The sequence below is a fragment of the Meles meles genome, chromosome 7 (genome assembly GCF_922984935.1).
Source record: "Meles meles chromosome 7, mMelMel3.1 paternal haplotype, whole genome shotgun sequence".
NCBI classification, from domain to species: Eukaryota; Metazoa; Chordata; class Mammalia; order Carnivora; family Mustelidae; genus Meles; species Meles meles.
Genome location: NC_060072.1, coordinates 89,895,370 through 89,912,981, shown reverse-complemented (window position 1 = coordinate 89,912,981; position 17,612 = coordinate 89,895,370). Strand labels below are relative to the sequence as shown.

At 47.5% G+C, this 17,612-nt stretch overlaps 1 protein-coding gene across 1 annotated transcript; it reads left to right on the top strand.

Moving 5' to 3' along the window:
• The first annotated feature begins 6,060 nt into the window (after positions 1 to 6,060).
• KRT1 (keratin 1) lies at positions 6,061 to 11,184 on the top strand. Its single transcript, XM_046012333.1, has 9 exons — positions 6,061 to 6,657; positions 7,677 to 7,891; positions 8,204 to 8,264; positions 8,679 to 8,774; positions 8,945 to 9,109; positions 9,242 to 9,367; positions 9,910 to 10,130; positions 10,629 to 10,663; positions 10,755 to 11,184. Exons 1-9 carry the CDS (start codon positions 6,061 to 6,063, stop codon positions 11,111 to 11,113), a joined length of 1,875 nt encoding a protein of 624 aa, XP_045868289.1. The 3' UTR covers positions 11,114 to 11,184.
• Positions 11,185 to 17,612: the final 6,428 nt, after the last annotated feature.

The window sequence follows — 17,612 nt, the reverse complement described above, 5'->3', positions numbered from 1 at the left end:
CAGAAACCTTGACCTTCTCAATCATGGAGAACTGTGGGACAGATGGAGGGAACCATGTGCCTGAATCCTAGAATATTTGAACAGAGATTCCATAGGGTCGGGGCATGAGAAATGTAGGGCAAGGAGAGAGGAGTTAGCCAAGGAAGTCCAAGGAGACTCCAAGGAGAGGCCTCAGTGTCATGTTCTGGGCCTGAACAAGGGGGCTAGCACTAAAAGATGCCAGAGGAGGCTTCTAGTATAAACAATACTCTTGTTAGAGGCAGTGAGATCCCATCAGGAGCAAATGCCTCTCACTGGAGCTCACCCCAGTGACAACAAGGAGCCATTCCATAGCCCTCTAACCACATACAAAATGCTCCCACATGTGGTATCTCATACGATTCTCATGGGCCCTGGGGGAGGCCTGAGGGGAACACCTGTGGTCCTTCCAGGGGCCAGGAAGCATTCTATCCCTGCTCATGGTTAGTGCTGTTCCCACAGCGCTGATACTCAGAGGGAGAGTCAAGCAGGCCCAGCCACTAAGCAACAGAGGGGCGGGCCGGAGGGAACACAGAAGAGGGCAGGAGGCCACTCCCAGGGAGAGTTTGCCAGCTGCTTCTCCCACTGAGAGGCTGGGACAGGGCAGGGCACTCTGGGAATCTAAATTTAATTCCACCAGCTTCTCATCTACATAGATTATAGTCTAGGAACATGATGACAGGAGGAGCAAGCATTGGCTCAATAAAATTCTAACTCTGTCTGACCTTGGACAAGGTGTATGTTTCTGGGCTGGGAGAGTCCTCGATATCAGGAAGCCTGTGAAGAACGTTGCTTCTCCCTCCATTGCTGGACCTTTGGCCCAGAATGCATCTTCCGATTATGAGCCATGTGCTCCGATAGGCCCTCTTCAAGCTCGGTGTAACTCCCATCACTTGGTTGGACCTGCTGCCCTGGTTTTATCAGCTTTCTGATCAGTCCAGGAAACGGTGTGTCTTCAGGTTGGTCAACACTCTGTTGAAGACTGAGCTGGGAACTTGGGATGCTGGGAGGTACTTGAGCATGGAAGACTGGTTCTGAATGTCCCAGTGCCAGGCCAGAAAGGCTTCTGGGGGCTCCGAGGGTGTGTTCTGGCTTCCACACCTGTCCCAGCATGCTCAGCCATGGGGATTTGTCCCCATCCTGCAGAGCAACTATTCCACAGTGACAGTAATTCCCAGCTGGCCTAGCCCCCTTTGGGTGCAGGGGCACTCAGCATTCCCTCCTGTGTGTGATGGGCCCCTAGCTTCCCTGTTATAGACTTAACAGCCTCCTCCCCCAAGGCTTTCACCCACAAGATGACCTCATCACAAGAGCTTAAGCTGCCTTTCCAGGTCTTTTTAGTTTCCAGTGAAACCGGGGCTTGTTTCAAAGATTTTCCTGATAGTTATATCATCTCTGGATCCTTCCAAATGCAATAGTGAGAGAGAATCCTTCCTGCTCTCTCTATCTACATCTCCTACACTTCGGTTTCCCTCTAAGGTAGATGCAGTGCCTTTTTTAGATGAGGAAACTCAGGCTCAGAGAGGGCAAGGGACCTACCCAGAGTCACACAGCTAGAGATGTGCAGTCAGGAGCAGGTCTCTGGCTGACTCCTTGGCTCAGACAACCTCCACCTCCCCTCTCCTATGTGCTCATCTTGGCTTCCTCCTTCCTGGCCTTTATTCTGCTCCAGCACTGCTAGCAAGTCACTGGGGGCCTCCTTCCCTGCTGTCTGTCCTGAGCAGGCTGCCCCAGTTGAGCACCTCTCCTTCCTGCCTAAAAAGCCTCGGCCCCTCCTCTGCTGGCTGCCAGCTTTCCACATCTCACCCCGCCTCCCCATTGTCTGTGACTCTCCTTTATGCCCCCCAGGCTTCAGCTTTCCCCACTCCCCTGAAATTTCCTTCTCCTACGTCCCTGGTGGAGTCCCACAGGGCTGGGTGGCTTGTCATTGCATGTCTTTCTTCAACTTTTTTCTTAGTCCCCGCAAAAAGCTATCAAAACATCACCACCCCTGACCCTGCCCATGGCCACAGCCTACCTGTGGCAGCCTCATCCCAGTGATCAGTTCCAGGGTGTGCGTGTGTGTCCTTGAGACTGGAGGTGCTCTGGCACTCTGATACCCAGCATGGATGGGGGTACCCTCCAAGTGAGGGGGCTGCGTGGGAGACTGGAGCAAGTGGGGGTACGAGGAGGGCACTCAAAGACCCAGAGGACTTAGTTTTGCTTTCAAAGCCTTCCAGAACAATGGAGGGACTAGCGAACACACATACATACACATGTGAATATGCACTTGAATCTGGCAGCAAGTGAGCTGAGAAAAAGAAACCAATGGAGAAGCCGAGTGCTTTTGATCAAGGAAAACTCCCCAGAAGAGTGGGCCTTTTCCACTGCCTGGCAGAGCAGGGGAGTTGGAGACATTTGCTCTCAAGGCCCGATGGACAAATTCTGATTGAGGTCCAAATGCTCAGGAATTGAGATTGTTGATGCCCCAGAGCTTGCCTCTGAGTAGAAGTATGAAGTGGGTCACTGGCAGGCTGCATGGCCCATCAGGGAGAGAAGAGTGTGAGTGGGTTTGGCAGATGGAGAGAAGCAGAGGAAGAGGGAAGAGGGTTGATTGGTTTGGACAAAGCACAGAAGTGGAAAGGTCAAGGCGTGAGGCTCTGCCAGTGGGTGGCAAGAAAGCTGCAGGCTGTGCGGGCGGGCCCATGACACGAGGAGGTCTTCGGGATGGCGGCAGGCATGCTCTCACACTTTGATGGGCTTGGCTTGTCAGCTTGAGTGTACGTCTTTAAACCTCCATGGACCTAAGCTGTCTTTTCTTTAAAATGAAGCTAATCTTAGTGACCACTGTGAGGACCTTGGATGATCTTTAGATGAGATATGGCTCCTACCATGTAGTCAGTGTCTGTGGGTATGGGTGCCTCTCTCCTTTTTCATGCTCTCTTTAAGTGCAGGGCCTGCAAGGAAGCCGGGAAGAAGGGTGAGTGGCTCACACCTTTCTCCCATGTCTACTTTTTAATATCGCCACATGTTCACCACAGTCCTGGGGACATGGCAGGGAAGGACGAGCTGGAACGGCTGGTGACATGGCGGCTTCCAGCCCTGCTGGGGTCCCAAAAAAGTGAGCGGTGGGAACAGAATAGAAGTTTAATTCAGAAACTGGACAATTCCCAGGAATGAACTACATGACTTGGACACATTTTTTTGACCTCTTTGAGGCTGCCTTCTCAGGCTCAGGGAGGGCAAGGGGCCTTGTTTGATTGGTGGCTTAGATGGTGTGGTCTTTGAGTCCCTGAAGACAGGAACATGCTGTGATTGTCGGACACCGTTCCACTTGCCTGTCCTTGCGCCCCTTCTCAGGTTTAGAAGAACACTTGAACTGAAATCAGGGAACCAGGGTTCTAGTCCCAGATGTGTGTTTCCTGGGCTGGGGTGTCTAAGCAAGTCCCCTCATCTCCCTGCGCCTCAATTTTCCACTTTGTAAAATGGGTCCAAACAGTTTGACTGCTTCATTCTTGCCGCTCCTGTGGGGTAGTGTCGGTGTATGTCCTCGGTCAGGTGAAGTGCACGTGTCCACTGACAGTGATTTTTATGCCTTCTCATTTCTTCTTTTCCCTCCGACTTTCCCTCCTCACGGTACCCCCTACAGTCAGTTTTGCAGCTCTGTCAATTGTCTAACAATCGTCTGTCTACCTCTTTTCTTCCAGTATCAGTTTCTCAGTTTGGGGATGGGAGCAAGGGCCCCTGAGAGATATGTTGTTGGCTAGCAAAGTTGAGAGAATAAACACACACATGCACACATGCATACACACACACACACATGCACACCCAGGTGCACACCCCTCCAAACTGCTGGAAGGAATCAATGTGCAGGGCGACGTGTTTCCCAGGGGAGTATGCTTAACAAAAAGAATTTTGATTGCCTGTCAGGAGATGGTTAGGCAACAGTCATTACCATGCCAAGACCGTCCCAGGTCCCATTACTCCTAGTTGGGAACAAGATCTGAATTACTCATTCTTCAGACACATGGCTGGTTTAGCAGCCCACGGATGTTAGTGTTAGGACCGAGTCCCAGACTACAGAGTCACAAAGATGGGGCGCAAGAGGGGGATCAGTGGAGAAGTGAAGGGCACCTTCTGGAGGCTGGTGTGTGCAAAAACTGTGAAAAGAGGAGGGACAAGCCTCAGCAGGGAGGTATGGGCTGGGGGGACTGACATGTATCTGTGTTGCTTTAGGAGCACAGAGCCCTGGCTGGAGGGTCTTTGCAGGACCCCCTTCTCCCCATGTCTTGTATTCCACAGTGAGGACTTTCTGCACAGACCTGTGATTTACCACTTAGAGCTGCGCAGAGCTGGCTGGACTCAGCACTGACTTCTCACCGACTCTTCAGTTCTGTGTTCATGTGCAAGGGTGGGCAGCAGGCTGGGCTTCTAAGGAGTCGCAGAATGGAAGTCTATGTGGGGTTCAGGTCGTTCCCAATCTCAACCCCACTCACTTCTGTTCATTAAGATTGATCAAGGGGTACTCCTCAGGAGGGCCCCGGCGGCTTCCTTGTCGGTCGCTATGCAGTTGGGACACTCTTGCACCTGGATAGAAGCAAAACCTCCTCACTGAACTCTGTGCCTGTGATCTCCCCTTCTGCGAGTGAGTTGAGGTGCTTTGCAAGTGCTTGCATATGCCTGGGACTAAGGATTTGAAGGGATGGAATGGGCCTTCTGCCTTTGGAGCTCTCTAAGGCGGGAAGCTGGCTGCGTCATCTGGCTTTACATGCAGCGGCCAGCACACTCCAAAATCACCGCTGTGGTGTCATACAACACTGCTGGTTAGGATTTCACACTGTCACTCAGCATCCTCAATTCAAGTCCCCTCTATGCCCCTTTACTGCCTTTGTAAACTTGAGCTTCTGTGCCTCAGTTTCCCAGTGTTAAAACTGGGCAGCATAATAGCATCTGTCTCAGAGTTGTGAAAATGAAATAGGTGAATACATATAAAAGCTATAGAGCAGGGTCTGGTACTGTGCCGGTTTTTCACACATCTTAGCTAGTATCATGCCTGTTACTATGGCCATTACTATTGTCCAGAAACAGCATTCACTTCTCAGATCAGGCTTTCCAGACTCACATCATTGTCTTCTCTTCCAAGTCTACAGTCCTCTCTCCACATCACCCGGTGTCGGTCCCCAAGCCCCGGTAAAGCCTCACCTCTATCCCTTGGCTTTACAAAATGTATGGAATAGGTTCTACCGGTTACTTCCCAGCTCTCTAAGCTTTTCCACGGGCATCTTCATGCCCTCCGTTTGCACCAGTTTCTTTTGCTGGTGTCTCTGTCTCCTGCCCTGGGCTGTCTCTGAGGAAAAAGAACAACTGGCAAACTCAGAAAGAACATGCCTTTCCCTCTGGCCCTTCCAGAACACCTGCCCATCCATCCTGTTCTCCGCTAGTGTCTCCTCCTATAATATTAAAGCCCATGTAATAGAAATAAAGTGTTTTAGTTTTTCACTTATTAGAGCTCTTATTTGGGGTCCAGAGATATGACTCAGTGAGCTCTGGGCTCTAGAGAGCCATCGCAGATATGGGCCAGAGAGTTCCTCCGCCGATTTGAGCGTGAGGAGTTGCACCTGCCAGGCTTGAGGGGACAGTGCACTTCGCAGCTTACAAGGGCAAAGGCAAGAATGGGAACATACATATCTCTGTTACAGGAGGTTATGAAATCCTACCAAGAAGCAACAGGCGGCAGATGCAGGGTCCTGTTTTCCCAAGGTCACAAGCACTTGAAGGAAGATTTTGTCTGATAAAATGATTACCACACGATTGATCTTGCATGCACAGCAATTTTGAGAGCTATCCTGGGAGCTAGGTGTGTAGTGTTTATCGTATTGTTGAGGCTCGTAAAAATCTTGTATGGCTGCAGGCAAGCCAAACCCTTGACAGGCTCTGCGTCCCGCTGACTCGAGGACCAAGCCCAGATGTGCTCTCTGTATATAAGGGACAGTCTCTGTGCTTGGGGTAGAGGAGTGTGAGCTCCTTTCCTCTCCCGACTTTGCTCCAACTCTCCAAGGCAGCATGAGTCGACACTTCAGTTCTAGGTCCGGGTTCCGAAGCGGAGGGGGCTTCAGCTCTGGCTCTGCCGGAGTGATCAACTTCCAACGCAGGAGCACTAGCAGCTCTGTGCGCCACAGTGGGGGAGGTGGCGGGAGATTTTCAGGGGGAAGATGTGGAGGTGGTGGTGGCGGTGGTGGTTTTGGAAGTCGGAGCCTTGTCAACCTTGGTGGCAGTAAAAGTATCTCCATAAGCGTGGCCAGAGGAGGTGGACGTGGTGGCTTTGGGAGTGGTTATGGTGGTGGTGGCTTTGGCGGTGGTGGCTTCGGGGGTGGTGGCTTTGGGGGTGGTTATGGTGGTGGTGGTTTTGGGGGTGGTGGCTTTGGGGGTGGTGGCTTTGGGGGTGGTGGCTTTGGGGGTGGTGGCTTTGGTGGAGGTGGTTTTGGTGGAGGTAGTTTTGGGCCTGTCTGCCCCCCTGGTGGCATACAGGAAGTCACCATCAACCAGAGCCTTCTGCAACCCCTTAATGTGGAGATTGACCCCGAGATCCAAAAAGTAAAGACTCGAGAAAGGGAGCAAATCAAGTCGCTCAACAACCAGTTTGCCTCCTTCATTGACAAGGTGAGTTTATCTGCTCAGTGCATGGGAAAGGCTGCTCTTCTTGGTCCATTTCAGATCCCTTGAGGTTTAACCTCAAGTTTCTGTTTGGGGATTTCGTAGAATTGTCTTCTAGGAGATACATTAGAAGTATTCTTGTGAATGATTCTAATGACTAAACTCTTTCTTGAACAAAGGAGTCTGTGTTTACGTAGTGTGGGTCAATGTGACATCACCTTGAAGTGTCTTCTCATTCAGTTCTTGAGCTGAATTGGGACTTACTTAACATATGGTGAATGAAGGCAATAGAAATGGGGTTAACTCAGCTTTCTAGGGGGCAAATGGGAGCTCTGGAAAGGTCTTCCTAAAGAGAGTTGATGGTGAATAGAGTGCACTGTGATATTGTAGCAGAAAGGATATAGTAAGTCAGCACCAAACATCTTTTGCTTTTAGGCAGGGAGTTCTGCCCTCTAAAAATGTTACATTGGTAGCAGTTTTTCAAAATACTTATATTCTGAGTACACCTCTGGAAAAATATGTAAACCATTTCTTATTTTTTGCTTAATCATCAATCATGTCAACTCAAAGTTATCCACAATAGATTTCAAATTCCATTTTGGATTTCCCCAACATCCCTCTGAAAGTGTGAATGTTTATGGAATGCATATCAATGTTTATGGCAATCTACCTAAAAAAAGTGGAAAGGCAAATCTCTTAAATATCATGTATCTATTTCAAGTGTAATTGCAGTAATTTTATACAGGGCTTTGCTGTCTGGTATCTGTCTAGTTACTCCTTTCAAAAGTTCCAGCTGTGACAGTATAGTAATTACCCTTCTCAGGGAAATTAAAGCTTTTGTGAATTCACAGCGAGTTAGATTTTGTTACAAAAAATGATGTTAACTTGATTTTCTTCCTATTTCGCTGCCATGGCCAGGAAAACAGGACTTGAAAGAACGAGTTCTTTTCCAAATGAGGCATGGGTCTCACTGTGGTTGCCTCTCCATTTCTGCACCAGTCGGTAACGGGGGCTTGTGTTCTCAGGTGCGGTTCCTGGAGCAGCAGAACCAGGTGCTGCAAACAAAATGGGAGCTGCTGCAGCAGGTAGACACCTCCACTCGGACCCACAACTTAGAGCCCTACTTTGAGTCCTACATCAACAATCTTAGAAGGAGAGTGGACCAACTGAAGAGTGACCAATCTCGGATGGATTCAGAATTGAAGAACATGCAGGACCTGGTGGAAGACTACCGGAACAAGTAAGGAAGACTGACCAAGCAATCCTTCCAGAAAGTGGCAAGTTAAGACTACGAGTCTTAAGCTGCTAAGAGAGTATGTAGTGATATATTTTCTTAGGTTAGAAGCTAATTAATTTAGCATCTTTAGAATTCTTCCTCTTCTCAGAAGTTGGAAATAGCTTAGAAGTTTGGTTGTTCCAAAGGACAGGGTGACCAAGCTGTCCTAGGCTAATAACAGGAGGCAATGACAGGTGATGCCAATCTCAGGTTGGGGAAGCTGAACTTCAGGTCTCACCTTCTCCAAATATCCAAATCGCTCTGATTTCCTTGCAGGTATGAGGACGAGATCAACAAGCGGACAAATGCAGAAAATGAATTTGTGACCATCAAGAAGGTGAGCAAATCCGTGGGATGGACCTCACATCTGAAATAAAAAATAGAAGAGGGTCTCCAATTACTAAGCAGAAGGAGGTCATGATGTGGAGAACCTGGTGGGGGCCTGATGAATAGCTGAATAGAGTTTTCCCCCCACATTATCATGGACCTAGGTTTTTCCAGGCCCTTTGCTTCTCCAGCTCTCTCAGCCCTTCACAGAGAAGGTGGGGAGGCAAGTTCTTAGCAGCTCAGGTGAGCTGTCCTGTGATTGTGATTCCAAGGGGTGGGGCAGTCTAGGGATTGTGATCTGCCTGGTGTAGGAAGATGTAGAGGAGACTCCAAATGCTTGTTCTACTGGAAAAGCCCCTCAAAGATGGTGAGAGGGACTCGTCCTGGGAAAAACATGATTTCATGATGTCCATTTTTCCTCTAGGATGTGGATGCTGCTTATATGACTAAAGTGGACCTTCAGGCCAAAGTTGACAACTTGCAGCAAGAAATTGATTTCCTCACTGCACTCTACCAGGCAGTAAGTCCTTTGTTTTTGACCACATTTACCCAAATGTAGAGCCTCTGAGCCTGTGCCCATCACTATCCAGAAGAACAAAGATACATCTTCCATCTCCTGACTCCTCCTCCCTCTGTCTAAGCTGTGTTTTGTTTTAACATTCTAAGTCACTGAACTATTGTCTCTTGCAGGAGTTGTCCCAGATGCAGACTCAAATCAGTGAAACCAATGTCATCCTGTCCATGGACAACAACCGCAACCTGGACCTGGACAGCATCATTGCTGAGGTCAAAGCGCAGTATGAGGAGATTGCCCAGAAGAGCAAGGCTGAGGCTGAGGCCCTGTACCAGACCAAGGTGAATGAATCGAATGTCCAGCCAGTTTTCCTGAAATGTCTTGTTTAGCTGTCCTGTGTCTTCTCTAATATTTCTGTGTGTGAGCCATGGTATGCCCTGCCGCATCTAATTGACTTGATCTACCATCTTTAGTATGAAGAGCTCCAGATAACTGCTGGCAAACATGGGGACAATCTGAAGAGTACAAAGATGGAGATTTCAGAGCTGAATCGGGTGGCCCAGAGACTGCGATCTGAAATCGATAGTGTCAAGAAGCAGGTACTTGTTCCCTCCTTCTGCTGCTCAGCTATAGCTACATGGCATTGGGGAGGGAGGCTCAGGTAACTGGAGGACAATTTCCTAGTGTTGAATCTTGCAATCTGTTCCAAGCCTTTGGTGATTATTCTGGTTTCCACAATTCAGGCTTCATGCTGGGTTCTCTTTAGGGAAGCTTGTGAAAATGACCTAGCAGAGAAATGGATGTGATGGTCATGAGTGATCTAGCCCATGATGCAAAGACTTGGTGAATGAGAGGAAAGGTGGCCAGGAGGTTTCGGGGTAGACATTTAGACAAAGGGAGAAAGGGTGGAGAAGCCTCAAGTCAGGGCCCAGGAGAGGCTGCTCTGCATTCCCTTTAAGGACTTTTAAGGAAGTCAACTCAGTGACTAGCTATCCAGAGGCAGTGATGTGTTATCCAGAGCCGTAAGTGGACTGAAAACTGTTGTGATTCTGTTGGATCCAGAGTACCAGCCTCACTGAGGTGCCCAGGGTGGGATTAGGTGATAAAGGAATGAGTGACACGTGAGCTTCTCCTCTCTCAGATCTCTGCGCTGCAGCAGTCCATCAGCGATGCCGAGCAGCGTGGTGAGAATGCCCTTAAAGATGCCCAGGGTAAGCTGGCCGAGCTGGAGGACGCCCTGCAGAAGGCCAAGGAGGACATGGCCCGCCTGCTGCGTGACTACCAAGAGCTGATGAACACCAAACTGGCCTTGGATATGGAGATCGCTACCTACAGAACCCTTCTGGAAGGAGAGGAAAGCAGGTGAGGACAGAACCCTGGGCACTTTGGCAATTTCTTACGGTGCTTCCTCCTTTGTAGGCTGACTGCCATCCAGCATGCAGCCGAGGGACTGCAGCTTGTCCTGGGTGTGGGGAGAGGAAAGATACTGGGCTCAGGAGGAAAGATGAGGACTCACTTTGGGACCCCAACCTTGTTTGGAGGGCTAGAGCATCTGTACGAAGTGCTTTGAGAAGGAATAATTTATTCTCCATCTAGGAGGGTTCAGATGTCATCTGGCCTGAAGGTCAATGGCACTGTTAATTCGCACTCCCTGGAAGATTCTTGTCTATTTTCTGTGGTGATTTCTTTCTGTTTGTGTTCACGTTGAGAAAATGCCAGCAGTTTGGGATCCAGAGGGGACTGGATTAGGTTTCGGTCAAGCGGGTAGGAGGACCCCCAAATGGGGAGGATCTCTGCCCCTGCTGAGAGGGTTTGTAAGGCTGGAGAGTCACCCGGGACTTGCTCTTCTTCCTCCTACAGGATGTCCGGAGAGTGTGCCCCGAACGTGAGCGTGTGTAAGTACCAGCTGCTTTCTCGGGGGCATGTGAAGGTTTTGCTAGGCTGGAGAGGGAGCGGGGCTGACGATAACTGAGTGTCCCCTTGCAGCTGTGAACACCAGCCACACCACCATCAGTGGAGGTAGCAGCCGAGGAGGCGGTGGCTTCGGCTCCGGCGGCGGCTTCGGCTCCGGCGGCGGCGGCGGCGGCAGCGGCGGCGGCTATGGTTCTGGAGGTGGCAGTTATGGCTCCGGAGGTGGCGGCGGCGGCAGCTATGGCTCTGGAGGAGGCGGCAGCGGCGGAGGCTACGGCTCCAGTAGCAGTAGTGGAGGCCACAGAGGCGGCAGCTGGGGTTCCGGTGGCGGGAGCTCCGGAGGCCGGGGATCCAGCTCTGGGGGCACCAAGACCTCTAGTGGCAGTTCCAGCGTGAAGTTTGTTTCCACCAGCTATTCCCGAGCCGTCAGATAAAGAGGTGTCCTCTATCCTGTTAGCTCTCCCTCTCCATCACTTCCAAATACGCTTGGCAAGACCAAGGGCAGTTGCCCCAACCTCACTGGAGAAAAGAGCTATCATTAGTTACACTAGTTCACCCTAGTTCCCCAGCTCTTTCCTTTCTTCTCTGCTTCCCAAAGAAGTTTTTAGATCAGTGGCAATCTCGGTCCCTCTGGCTGTGACCCTGCTTTGTGCTTTACCTGAGAAACAGCCTGGCAATGACCACTACACACATTACATTTCAAAGCATCTCCTTAAGTCAGCCAGATGAGGGCTGGTTAGAACCATGGCTTCTTTGTTGTGCATGGAGCACATGCCCTGGACACTCCTTAGTATCCTAGTTCTTGGAGCAAGCTCTGTGCTGCTTTGGTTTTGTATATAAGGTGTGAGCAAGTTGGTTGTCTTTTGTGGAGAAGTCTTAAACTCCCCCCTTCCTTGTATTGCTGCAATAAACTGCATTTTGAAATTCTCTACGAGTCTCAATCTCCTTTGTTCATGGCACTCTCTGTCCTGTGTGGTGCTTTGTGGGAGGGAAAGAAGACCTTGGAGCCATATGGCATATGGGGGAGTTGGGACATATGAAAATGATGGGCAAGATGGGGACGCTGGTCAGGCACCATTCATCTTTAAGCATTTGATAGTTAAATACAACACACTCTTTCCCAGTGTGTGCAGATGTCATAGAGAAATGGAGAGACCGAAGTATTCATCTGAGAAGTGTTTCTTGGAAAGGACAGTGAGCAGGCAGTTTGGGAAGGACGAGTTTGGTATTGAGAAGAAAGGAAAGTATAGTGTGGAAGAGTAATTGTTCCGTGGAATAGTCAGTGATGAGAGGGGTGTGGATAACACAGGATCAACAGCTGCTACAGTCAGAATGCAGACTTTGGCTAGGGAGTGCAAGAACCAAGAGTGGTAATGAATAGCTAGTTATCAATTTCCTCTCTTTCAGGTCCCTAACCAAAGCTCTGTTCAATTTAAGAAGTTCAGTTGTACACATATAGCTCATACTTGTGAAGTAGTTCAACAAGAAGGCATAGTGATCAGAAGCATGGGCATTTGGGCTCAGATATGCTTGGGTTTGGATCTTACTACCCCATTTACAAGCTATAAGCACTCAGCGAGTGCCATTTTTGATTGCAATGTTGCTGCTGCTGATCTGGCTACCGTAACATCTCTTGTTGGTCTCTAGATGGCTCAGGAGATGCTTGCTCTAAAGACCACCAATGAACATCAGCTTCCAAGGGGTCCTTTGATCACAAAAAATCAACTTTCCTGGAGATCAATTCTATTAACTTCCAGTTAAGAAAAGTCTTCCTAGTTCCAGTGTCAACCAGAACTGAGGGGAATAAAGAGAGTATATGTCAACAAGAGTATAATGTAAACACAACCTGGTGAGCTATATCTCTCGTCTCCAGTCCTGTCTGAACTGATGGGAAAAAGAACAGTCTTCAATTCAGAGAAACCGGGTTTAAGCTCCTGTGGTATTTAAGGGGTGGGCTAAAGAAAATAATCCACAGCTCACTGGATGTGTGGCTCCTTGGACAAATCAGTTGGCCATTCTGAACTTCACTTGTCTCGTAGGTTAGATGAGGATGAGACTATTTGTTTCTGGACATCAAGAGGATAGGATACATAATGTGAAATGCTTTGTGAATTGTGAATATGTTATGTAGACGTGGTTAAATGGAATTAAAAGAGAGTGACAGAGAAGTAGAAGACAGCTGGCTGCTGAGCGCACCAAGGAAGGAAGTGCCTTGGCAGGGTCACTGTGACCCAGCAACAGCTCTGTAGGGATGTAGAATTGATTTTGTTAATGCACCCAATTTGAGTTTGCTCCTAATGGACTAATATTTGTGAACTAAACACATAAGCAATGGATGTGTAAACCATAATGTCCGTGTACTAGTTAGTGATATATTCAGTGACTGAAATACCAGAGCTCCCCATCCTGTTAACAAGACACTTAGGAAACTGAGTTAGTCCGAATAGGTGGCTTGGTGCTTGTTGATTTAGAACAATGGGATTTGAGTGGCCTTGAAGGAGATGGTATACTTTCCTCCATGGGAGAGAAGAATTCTGGGGCCACTAGATACCAGAATACTGCTGCCTAGAATACTACTGAGTGAATGAACCAATGAGAATGTTCTAGTACTCAGGCACACATTTTCTAACTTCTTTCTTACATTATAACTTTCTTCAGTTACATTTCACATCAAAGAAACCCTTGTTATGTGGTCCATATACACAATGGAGTATTATGCCTCCATCAGAAAGGACGAATACCCAACTTTTGTAGCAACATGGACGGGACTGGAAGAAATTATGCTGAGTGAAATAAGTCAAGCAGAGAGAGTCAAGTATCATATGGTCTCACTTATTTGTGGAGCATAACAAATAACATGGAGGACATGAGGAGATGGAGAGGAGAGGGAGTTGAGGGAAACTGGAAGGGGAGATGAACCATGAGTGACTGTGGACTCTGAAAAACAACCAGAGGGTTATGAAGGGGCGGCGGGAGGGGGTGGGGTGTGGTGGGAGGCTGAGGAACCAGGTGGTGGGTAATAGGGAGGGCACGTACTGCCTGGAGCACTGGGTGTGATGCCAGAACAATGAACACTGTTATGCTGTAAATAAGCAAATAAAAATAAATAAATTAAAAAAAAAAAAAAGAAACCCTTGTTGATCTTGTTTGGACTTGGGTTTTCTCGGTAAGTTCAGACATGAAACACAGATCCTACAATTTACAGCGAAACTTATCAAACCTGTCAGGTCTAAAGGACCTGACATGTAGGTCAGTAATATACATGTAGGTCAGTATATAATGAAGAACTAAATTGAATAATATGAAGTGTCAAAATGCATTAGTATTAGAGAGACAGCAGAGGAAACATCTGGGCTTCCATTCTGTGCAGCAAACAGTTCTGCACACATACTATGTATCAGGGACAAGTTCACATGTTCAGGGATACTATGATGAGCAAGACACGGCTCTTGCTGTCAAAGAGTTCAGAGGCTTGGGTGATGGGTTGCATGCAAATGTGCTGTTACAATGCACCCAAAACATGTGATGATAAAAACACAGAAGATCTAGAAATGGTACACACTGAAGGGATGCACAGCAGGGTTTTAGAAGATAAACAGGAGTTTGTTGGGCAGATAAGGCAGAGAAGGACACTCCAGACAGAAGAAATAATATGGATAATGACATGGAAGAATGAAATTACATGAAGTGTTTGATCATATGAAGGAACATGAAGTTAGTGACAAGAAATAAGGGTGAAGAACTCATTAGACCCACTCAGAAAGGACCTTCCTTGTAGGCATCAAAGGAGTCTGGACTCTAGTTTGTGGGTCAGAAGTTCTCAGGTGGGGTTTTGGATCTATAGGTTTATTGCAATGTACTATGTACTGGGATAGTAGAGGACAAAAGGGTTGTTTTGCTGGTGGAGTAAAAGTTGAGCATGGACCACAGTTTTTCTTGTACCTGAATATCCTATAAGAAATCTGGTCTGCTTATGAGAGATCTGCTTATGGAAATGCTTTTTTTTTTCTTTCAAGTGTTTAGGGGCTGAAACAGCTATTACAGGTGAGAAGGAGCCAGTGAAGGAATTTAATAGGAGACTGGCATGGTCAGATGGGTGTTTTAAAGGAATCACTCAGACCAGATTGGAAGGGACCATAATGGAGTAGGAAGACTTGATAGGGAATGATTGCAAAGGTGCAGGCAAAAGACAGCAAAGTCTCACACCTTAAGTTCAGGTCCTTAGAGGTGGGTGGGTGGCCAGAAATGAGGGTGTGGATCTGCATTCCACAGGTAGTTAGGATTCAAATTATTAGGACTTGGTGATGGATTGGTATGTGGGTTGGGAATGGGTGACACAAAGGGTAGATTTGAGGAATTCTCCATGTTTCTGGCTTGGGTAATAACATAATGTAGCAAGAGGGCTAGTGTGGAGAAATGATGAGTTAGGTTTTTTTGAGGTGCCTCTACTCTATCCATGTAATTGTTGGGGCTAGCAATATAAACTGAACTTCATCAAAATCTGAAAGTTAAACTATGAGATAGCTCAGGAAGAAGGGGTACAGGGAGAATTGCCAAGAAAACTCAGTGGGAAAGAAAAACAGATATGGGAGGAACTTGCTCAAAAGGAGAAAATTTAAAGTCCATGAGACCAGACGTAATTCTTCCGGGGCTCTCCAGCCAAGATAGTGGGGTTCCCCAGATCTAGTGATGACCTCTCAAAATCTTAGACTCCCATATTTCTCCTTCCTTCCTTCCTCCCTCCCTTCCTCTGTTCTTTCCTTCCTTCCTTCCTTCTCAGAGAGTACACAAAGAGGTACACAAAGGGGGGGAGCGTCAGGCAGAGGGAGAAGCAGTCTCAATGTAGGACTAGATCCCAGGACCCTGGGATCATGATCTGAGCCAAAGGCAGACACTTAACCTACTGAGCCACCCAGGCTTCCCTTAGACTCCCATATTTCATCCTTGGGTAAGTTCGGTGCAAATTTGATGCTAGGTACTTATCGAAGTATTCAGAAGGATGAAAATCTACAAGTAAAACCATATGATAAAAATTATTCCATCCCCTACCACAGAGTTCCCTTTATCTGGGGCAACTGTAGTTTCTTGGATATCCTCTCAAAGGTATGTGCATATGCACATGTGAGTAAAAATATATTTAAATATTTATTCTCTTTTCTCAGAGGTACTACCACCCCAGCCTCCCCCCAACCCTCACCAGAACCGCACGTTCTTCAGCAGATGAACATTTTGGAATTTGGCTGTGGCTTCCCACATGCCACAGTCTATGAGCCAGTTTTAGCCTTTTGCCCTTACCTTAAGTTGCCTGCACCCAGCTCCTTTCCCTGGGTCTGGATCCATGTGTCTCACTCCTAATATTTCAGCTGGAGGGACAGAATCATTCCATCGACCCTTGAAACTCCTTTTGGGTCATTCTTCTTCCTTGAATGGTCACAGTGTCACAGAGATCAGTTCACCGTGGAAGGTCAGTCTTCCAAAGTTCTAAACTGGCCAAAGTTTCTTTTTATAATTGTCTGGCTTGAATGTAGCCAAATCTCTAATAGAGTTCTAAGATGCATCCAACTCTGAAGAAGAATGACCTTCCCACCTTCTCCCTTTCTCCCACACTGGGTGCCTCTTCTCCTACAATTCCAGGCCTCAGACAATCATCTAGTGCCTGTGTGGGGAAAAAGCAGAACCCAGCAGAACCCAGCTGTCCAGCAGCTCTGCCTGCAACCTTTCAGCTCCTAGTTCAGCTTAGCTCAGTTCTGCCATCTTTACTCCCTCTCTTGGGGGAGGGTCTTCACTAGCCTCGGGGGCTGTTCACTAGCCCTAGGGAGAGAAAATTCAAAAGATAATCTTGAGCCAGAGCTTATGGCTTTGCATGGAATTTTAGAAACCATAACCTCCCAGGGCAGTCTTCATTAGAACGTCGGTCCCTAGGAGGGACTATGAGGAAGTCTCATTCAACTACTCTGTTCTATCAAAAACGTGTATGGATATTTTAACCGCGGCTTTATGGACATAGATAAAAGCTTACTTTGCAAAGGAATATTCTTTCTTTAGGTCAGTTATTCTAAAGGTATGAGTCTCTGTTTTATAACAAAAATGAAAACAGTATGCTTTTACTGTCAGGAAAAGAAAAGAATAGATGGTAAATCTTGCAATCACATAAAATTAAAATAAATCAACACAGTGCCTTAACTGCAATATAAAGGAGACACAAAAGGGAAAATACTGGTAATCATATCATCTATATTTCACTCTGAAACTTCTCAGACAGGACTGTATTAGAAAACACAATGAAGCATTAGATGTTTGCACTGACAGACGGAATCGCCATTTGTGCAGTCAGCTACAAACGCAGGTTGATGCAGGTCTGCTGTCCTGGCAATCTAAATACTGCGAGCAACTTTGTCACTGACCAACACAATTTTCCCCAAAGGTGAAAATTCCTGTAAGCTTTCTAATGAAAAGAAAATATAGTCTTCTCTTGATTTACACAGCTGTTGCATTTTCTAACAACTCTGTTGTTGAGAACAGAAAACTGAGTAAAACCACTTTGTGTGTATATGTGACATGGAGTTGGGTTCTGGGCTGGGCCATTATAAATGGTGGGGCATTCAAAAGTTGTTCAGGAAGTCTAGCATAATCTGGATCATGCTCACTAAGTGTCAGTAGCTGCACTCCCCACCCCAATCACAGCGACAAGCAGAAAAATGACTCCACAGATTTCCGAAAGATTTCTAGGGCAATATTATTGCTTTTTCTTTTTTTGGTGCAAAAAGGTGGTTTTATTAAAGCACAAGGACAGGACTGGTGGGCAGAAAGAGCTGCTGCCATTACTGTTGCTTTAGGACACTTGGAAGCTGGGACATTTTTAGAGCACCCATTAGAGAATATGAAGTACATATTTTCAGTTGGTGTGTGTGTGTGTGTGTGTGTGTGTGTGTA